General features: G+C 48.7%; 1 protein-coding gene across 1 annotated transcript; it reads left to right on the top strand.

Annotated features, from left to right (window-relative positions):
• Positions 1-2,316: 2,316 nt before the first annotated feature.
• LOC119318803 lies at positions 2,317-3,266 on the top strand. The gene has a single exon (XM_037593386.1). The coding sequence runs from the start codon at positions 2,468-2,470 to the stop codon at positions 3,083-3,085; it is 618 nt and encodes a 205-aa protein (XP_037449283.1). The 5' UTR covers positions 2,317-2,467; the 3' UTR covers positions 3,086-3,266.
• Positions 3,267-8,316: the final 5,050 nt, after the last annotated feature.

Raw genomic sequence — 8,316 nt, 5'->3', positions numbered from 1 at the left:
TCTGTGATGAACTATGTGATAAAAAAATAACTTTATGTTGAATTTGTGCACAAGCACGCCAAATACAGGTCAAAATCGGTCAATTTGCACCGATAGTGGGCCAATTTGCGCTGAGAATGGACTGAAAAGCGGGTTGATTTTGCGCTGAAAGTGGACCTAAATCGGCGCCTAGAGGCGGCGGCTGGGAATCCGATTTTTTTTTGAAACTATGATGATTTTTATAGCAAATTCGGAAACTATACACCCTAATGGAGAAAAATCAAAAGTATCACCCCGTCGGCCTTCTGTTGGCCGAAGAGGGACTTTTCGGCCAACCGTTGGCCAAAAAGGACTTTTCGGCCAACCGTTGGCCAAAAATGACTTTTCGGCCAACCGTACTTTTTGGCCAACAGTTGGCCAAAGAGTCCCTCTTCAGCCAAAACCTGCTCTATTGTTTAAAAAAATTCATATCAAATAGGATTTTTAGTATTTCAATTTGATTCTTTTTGCACTAGATTAGAAATTTTATGAAGTTTCTGTAGATATCAAGTTTGACTAGATTTGAAAGTTTGAATTTATTTTTTTCATGAATTTGCTCAAATAACTAGATTGCCTATAATTTGTGTTAGGAGTATTTTTTAAGATGATTCTTTTTGCTACTGGTTCTTTGTGAATTTGTTTATTAGTAGTAATTAATTGGCGAATTTTATAATTATTTAAAATTAGGTTTTTATGAAAACAGTTCTGTCTTAGTGTTTGTTAGGTTTTATGCTATTTCTTTTAATTTTAATTGCTTTAAATTTTTTTCTTTAGTTTTTTGACATATTCTTTTTGTTTCTGTTTAATTATCAGTAGCTATTTTATATTTAGCATTTTTTTGTATTTTATTTCTTTTATCCTACTAGAAAACTTGTTTTGAGCTTCATAGGAGTTTATATTTAAAAGTGCCTTGTAAATCCTGTACAACCATTGCCGTTTTATACATGGAAAATAAATACTTTCCCACAATCTTTTTCCCTCCATTTTCTTTGTCACCATTTTATTTCCCGCCATTCTCTCCCGCCACACTAAGGAGTGCTGCATCGACGGAGGATGACGATGATGCCTTCATGTGGAGTGTGAAACACTGTGTGAGAGAAGTCATAAGTGTGAAACACTCTCCGATGATGATGACGAAGCTGCAAACACTTATGACTTCTCTCAGACAGTGTTTCACACTCCACCAGCAGCACCGACGCAGGAGACACAGACCGTGTCAGACGATGTTATCTACGATCGTGGACACCATGAGGCTCGTTTTATAAGTTGAGAAGTGAAGATGGCGAGAAAGAAGATGTCGGGAAAGAAGATGGCGGGAGAGAATGGCGGGAAAGAAAATGAAGGGAGAGAATGGCGGGAAATAAAATGGCGGGAGAAAATGGAGGGAGAGAATGACGTAAAAACCTAATTTTAAATAATCCTAAAATTCACCAATTAATTACTACTGATAAACAAAGTCACAAAGAACCAGTAGCAAAAAGAATCATCTAAAAAGAATACTCCTAGCTCAAATTATAGGCAATCTAGTGATTTGAGAAAATTCATGAAAATTTAAATTCAAACTTCCAAATCTAGTCAAACTTGATATCTACAGAAACTTCATAAAATTTCTAATCTAATGCAAAAAGAATCAAATTAAAATACTAAAAATCCTATTTGATATGAATTTTCTAAAAAGTAGAGCAGGTGTTGGCCGAAGAGGGACTCTTTGGCCAACTGTTGGCCGAAAAGTCCCTCTTCGGCCAACAGGAGGCCGAAAAGTCACTTTTCGGCCAACAAGAGGCCGACGGGGTGATACTTTTGATTTTTCTCCATTGGGGTGTATAGTTTCTGAATTTGTTATAAAAATCATCATAGTTTCAAAAAAAAATCTAGGAATCCAATCGCCCTCATGCTGATATTTTCGCCAGCGCGTCCCCAGACGGCGTTATTTCAAGTCCGGAGGCCAAACGGCTCAAGATGCTGTTAAAGATGTTCATAGGGTAGCGTATGCATGCGTGCGATACACGTGAGGGTCTTCAACTGTACGTCTCAGAAGAAAATTTTGCAGTCTTTATCTGTAATGAAAGGCTGAGTAGCCGTTGAGTTGCTCTGGTAAAGTTTAGTGGGTTTTGTGCAGCTGGAGCCCCTCATCCAACCTGTTAAACTATAATTTTCATTTCAATAATGAAACTGGGAGCAGTCTGGCGGTCTGTGCCTTTCGTCAATTTCTTTTGTTTTCTCTGTTGAGCGATTGCCATGTCCGCTCTCGAGTATTTCCGGACAAAATACTGAGACTAGCTAGCAGGGTAAGAACAAAGAGCGCAACTGTATTTTAGTTCCTCCCAGTCCATAAGTACCCCACTCAGACTCAGAGTTCAAATTACGTAGTCAATGCCAGCAAGCTCCAACTTCCTCCCCCATCCAACACCCTCCGGCTCCAAGATCTGAATCAAGAAACCCGCCGGCGATGGGGCTCTGCGACTGCTTGGGCGAGTGCTGGGACGACTGCAAGTGGGCATTAGCGTGCCTCGCCGCCGTCGCCGCTGTCATCATCATCGCCGTCATGGTCGCCGCCTACAGCTTCGCCGTCCAGCCATCCATCACCGTCGAGGACGCCTCGCTGACCAGGTTTGCGCTGGCGACCACCCCGGTGACCTCGCTCGGGTACAACCTCTCCCTGAAGCTCGTCGTTCGCAACCGGAACTGGGCGACGACCATGAAGAACACGGAGCCGCTGGAGGCGGCGTACAAGTTCGACGGGCAGCAGTTCGAGCGCGTGCAGGTCGCCGACAAGGGCGACAAGCACGGCCCCAGGAAGACCCGGGTGTACCGCCTCGACTCGGGCTCAGACAGCGCCTACGCCGCGCTGGGCAACGCCGGCGTCGCCGCGTACAAGGAGCAGAACAAGACCGGGGAGTTCGAGCTGGAGGTGGCGGTCACGGGCGAGGTGCGGTACACGCTGCAGCTGAAGAAGAACAAGCTGTCGGGGACCTGCAAGCTCAAGCTGAAGATCGACTCGCCGGCGACGGCCGCCGTGGTGTTCGAGAAGGTGAAATGCAAGCTCGAGAAGGAGAAGAAGGAGTAGTTAATTTGCTAGCTACTGTGCACTGTATGGTTTTCATCCAAAGTTCGAAGCAATCTATGGCGGCCGGTTGCCAACTTGCCATATCGAGTAGTTGTAGTACTTCTCAATTATTTGATTCCTTCTTTATCCTTATGTAAAATGATTTTCGATGGTGAATCTTGGGAGGTGTTTGTTTCAGCAATTTTCGTCCGTCACCTGTTTACGTTGTAAACGGATAATGTTACGTGCGTTTGGTGGCGACCTTGTGTAGTCAGGTCCCGGACAGTGATCAGTCGATACCCCCCACCCCCCATTGGAAAAGGATTCCTTCCCACCCTCAAGCGCTCCTCACCCCCAGCCTTCCTCCCCCGCGACTCCTTTCTCCCCTCGACTGCATGCATGCATCGCCGCCGCCGCTGCCTCCCTTCAAGTCCAGCGCCGCCGCCGTCTCTCGATCGACCCGCTTCGAGTCCAGCGCCGCTGCCTCCCCTTGGTCCTCCCCTCCTGATCCAGTCGTCGGGAACGACCACGCCAGCCAGCCGCCGACGAGGATGTACCGCCGAAGCCGCCGACGAGGAGCAACAAGGCCCATCTCTGGATCAATCTCTTCCTCCTCCATCAAGCTCCTCTTGCAGATCTCGATCTGATCTGTTCTTGATTTGTTTTCTTTACACTGCAGAACCAAACATAATAAGGTTTTTCCATTCCAGTGTTGTTACAGTGTGTAATCAGTTCCCTTTTACATTTACGTTACCACTCATCGAAACAAACACCTCCTTGGTTGCAACTATTTGAAATTTGCATGTGTTATGTTCCCCATTTTTTTGCTACAAGATGTGAATAGCTAGATCGTAGTGGGAAATTCACTTTGGTGCAAAGGTGCACATGCACCTATTGTCTAAATATACATTTCAAAAAGTTAAAAAAAATCGAGAAAAAATCCCGCCTCTAAGTCCGGACATTATATGTGTGTACCAAGTTTCGATCAAAAAGGACATTTTTTATGGCTTGTGTAAAAAGGAAAAAAAAATATGCTTGATTACAGGTATTCACGAGGCATTTATCCATCTTTTTTATACATGCCACAAAAAATGTCATTTTTCACGAAAAATTTGTGTGCGAACGTAGGATGTCCGATGCACACGCGGGATTTTTTTTCCGAATTTTTTTAACATTTTGAAATGTGTTTTTATACACATTTCATAGTATATCTACACCTAGGAGCCAAAACGCCACTCTCGATGGTAATCCCTCCGTTTACAAATAAGTACTATATAGGATGTTTTGGATATATTAATACGAACTACATGCAAATTGAAATAAGTGAACAAACACATAAAAATATGTTTACATACATCTGATCCAGAAGTATGTTAGAGTTCATAAATACTCACGTCTTACATTTGTTTGTAAAGAGAATATAAGATGTTGCATATTCCTGTCTGGACCATATACTGACTAAAATAAGTGAATACAGACATTAAAAAGTATCTATACATATTCAATTGAGAGAAAATTAGAACATCTTATATTTGTGGACGAAGGGAGTAACATTTAAAGATATTTTTTGAAAGCCTATATTATGAAAGTTACTGTATTTTCTGGTATAATGGGTCAAATCTACAAAGTTTGCATCGAGTAAATCTAATATACATCATTCATATACTTCTTCCATTTCCAAATATACGTCTTTTTAGAGATTTCAATATGGACTACTACAACTTAGTGCATCTACAGCTAGACTTGGCAAATCCGACCCCTCAAACGCCCACGGACGCGCCTGGGCGTGTTCGCGGACAATGACCGATCACCTCAATAAACACGTTTCACATCCGCATACCTCAAATTAGAAATCTCAAATTCATATTATTACATGCAACATGAAACATAATCTACGCAGAGCTCGTCCGGTTAAGCTCCCCGCTCGCCCGGCTCCGCCCTGGCCATGTTCGGCGACCGGCTGCGCTCCTCAGAGTGTTGGGCTGGTCGCCGACAAGGTAGGGTAGGGCATGAGACACGAGCTGGCTCACGTGACTCAAGACTCCGCCGTCTTCCATGCCCTACTCTTTCTCGTCGGAGAACGGAACCCGAACGGTGGCACTGGACGTCAGATCGATGATGGATCCATCCGGAAACGAGTCGCCGACGTCCACCACGATGCGGTTGCGGCGTCCGGACTGATGCGCCATACGGGGCGCCGGAGAATGCGACTCTACCTCGCCGACATCCGCCGTCGCGGAGGCTGCCACCGCCTCCCGCGCCCGATGCACAGCGGGCACGCCATGCCATGGCCTTGTCGGACGAGGCCTATGGTGCGTCCGCATGCTCGGGGCGCCACCGGAGGCGTTGCGCGCCCGTCAGCGCGTTCGGACGCCAGCCGGACCGCACGGCCTCCGGCAAGGCACTATGGTCGGCCTAGCGCCGGATCCATCCCCATTTGGGCGGAAGCAATGGATTCCCGACGGATGGAGTCCGAGCGCAGCCGTCCACGAGTCTCCTCCCAGGCGCGGCGGAGTGCAAGCCGGACGACCATCTCCTCCTTGGGCCGCACGGGATGAGTTTGGGGTCGAACGATCCGGAGGTAAAGGACTCAGATCCGCTGCCCGCCATGCCGGAGAGGACCGAAAGGAGACGGAGACGAGATTGGGTGGCAGAGAGGAATGAAGGGGAGGGGAGTGAAGTGGCTAGGGTTTGATCCGACAAGCGGATATGAAGGATTTTATGTGAGGTCAGTTGGGCCGGCATGGGCCGGATCCGACGTGGCGACATGCCAGATGCGCTCGGGCGCCCCGTATCTGCTTCATATTTGAGCTGGAAATGAAAATGTAGGTTAGCCTGGTTGTTTGAGAGGCTCGTCTGAATAAAAAATCATGACCGAGCGACCTACCTGCACGTTTGAGACGTGTTCGAACGGTCCTGTTGCAGATACTCTTAAGATCGAAAGGAGTATTTCAGAGGAGTGAATATAGTATTCACGGTGGTTCGTACGGGCATCCCGCGTCGAATGGTAGCAAGCACGGGCCACACACTGTTCGTGTCAGACTTGTTACAACAATTTTTTTTATTGTTTTAATTTGGAACCGAACGACTTCTTTCTTTATCACCAGCTCTCGCAGGCACACATGGGCGCTGTGGTCCGTTTGGCTCGTGGCCAACCAGGTGCACATCAATCAACTCAACAGAATTAAAGCCGCGCAGGTTTCGCCGAAACTATAGGCACCATACCCCACAAATTCCTGTCTATCCATACTGGCCCACAGCCGTTGTTTTTCATTTTTCGTTTGGCCAGCCGAAAGGCCCTCTGCAGACGCGCAAAAGACCGTTGCCCGGGGTCGGTCCCCGGTCGCCCTCGTCCCAGTCAGTCAACGAAGTTGTCGCCAGGCCTCGCAACTGAACTCCGTGGCGCCGCCGAGAGCCTGCTTCGACAGAAAGAACGTCCCCACCCGGCAAGTCAGCTGAAATGCCGGTGGCGAATAAGGCTAGTCACAGTGAAGATAACTTTGGTAGTACACATTTCAAGACAAATTTGCTTATGTGACAAATATTTAATGAGAAAAGAGATGTTTGTGGTAATATAATATGTTACTGTAACATGGAATTTCCCGAGACAAAATGAGTCCATGAACTAATCAATGAAACAATCTATGACACTATAATTATGTTACTTTACACTACAAAAGTAGTAAATTAGACTAATGTCATATGTATGACACTACTACAAGTTACTCCCCACTATGACCAACCTAAGGGCAACTCTAAAGCACAACCCCATCCATGTTTATCTGTTTGGGTACAAACGGATAGATCGCACAATCCAATGCCTCATCGCTTCCATATTTTTTTTGTTTGGCGTCCGGCCCGTCTCATTTGTGGCGTAAACTTGCGTTCGGTTTGCGTCCACATGGACGTCGAACAGACGTCCACGCGCCCGCTCCGCGTCCACCTTGGGCCCACGTGGCGACCGCCCACGTACCTCCCATAGTTCACATTTATGGCGCACGCGCGGGCGGCCCCATCTGGCAGCCATCCCAGCCGAGCGGTCGCCGTCCTTTTTAATGTGGAAGCCATGGACCGGTGGGAGTCCATACTTCCACTCCCGGCGATGTGTGCCTCCTCGAAACCAGACACACTAGCCTTCTCCAAACCCTAGCTCCACCTCATCACCGGCCACCGTGGGATGGCATTGGATCTCCGGCCGCAAGGGCAAGCACGACCACGAGGCCTGCTCTTTCTCTGGCCATCGTCGCCGCTCCACCCCTCCACCTCCACCTCCGGCACCCGCATTCCACATCGCACCGCTGGTGGCCGAACCTCGCATGAGGTTGTACGTGAAGGCTGAGATTTGCAAGCGTCACTGGGAGACGGGCACACCGCTACCATGGCGCGACGTGCACCTCCCCAATAACTGGAATTTCTTCGCGGATCGGGTCCCCATCCCACCAATACCGGTAAGCGACCGCGCCCGACGCGAGGAGATCGCCCACCACCGCCAGACCTCGTCAACGGCTCGAGGTATGCCGTGGACTCCCCGCTGTGGGACACGTGGCTCCGCGTCGAGCATGATCTACGCCGGCAATCGTTCTTTGTCAGTCGTGCTCCGATCCCACCCAGCCGCGCGCGTGCCGCCAACCCTCCCCAGCCACGTGGACGTAGGCTGGTCCGTGGCCTGACGCCGACGCCATCCCCTTCACCATCCCAGCCACTGCCCGCTCTGATGACAGCCGAGGAGGAGGAGGAGCTGGTGAGGCGGGCCATGGAGGACTTGTTGGGGAACGTAGCAGAAATTCAAAATTTTCCTATGTGTCACCAAGATCTATCTATGGAGAAACCAGCAACGAGGGGAAGGAGAGTGCATCTACATACCCTTGTAGATCGCTAAGCGGAAGCGTTCAAGAGAACGGGGTTGATGGAGTCGTACTCGTCGTGATCCAAATCACCGATGATCCTAGTGCCGAACGGACGGCACCTCAGTGTTCAACACACGTACAGCCCGGAGACGTCTCCTACGCCTTGATCCAGCAAGGGGAGAAGGAGAGGTTGGGGAAGACTCCATCCAGCAGTGGCACGACGGCGTGGTGGTGGTGGAGGAGCGTGGTACTCCAGCAGGGCTTCGCTAAGCACCGCAAGAGACGAGGAGGGAGAGGGGTAGGACTGCGCCAAGAAGGAGATTGAATCGTGTCTCTGGCTGCCCAAAACCTCAAGTATATATAGGGGGAGGGGAGGGGCTGCGCCCCCACCTAGGTTTCCACCCC

Source organism: Triticum dicoccoides, chromosome 6A (genome assembly GCF_002162155.2).
Source record: "Triticum dicoccoides isolate Atlit2015 ecotype Zavitan chromosome 6A, WEW_v2.0, whole genome shotgun sequence".
NCBI classification, from domain to species: domain Eukaryota; kingdom Viridiplantae; phylum Streptophyta; class Magnoliopsida; order Poales; family Poaceae; genus Triticum; species Triticum dicoccoides.
The sequence above is the reverse complement of the archived record's forward strand: the minus strand, read 5'-3'. Positions and strand labels throughout refer to the sequence as shown.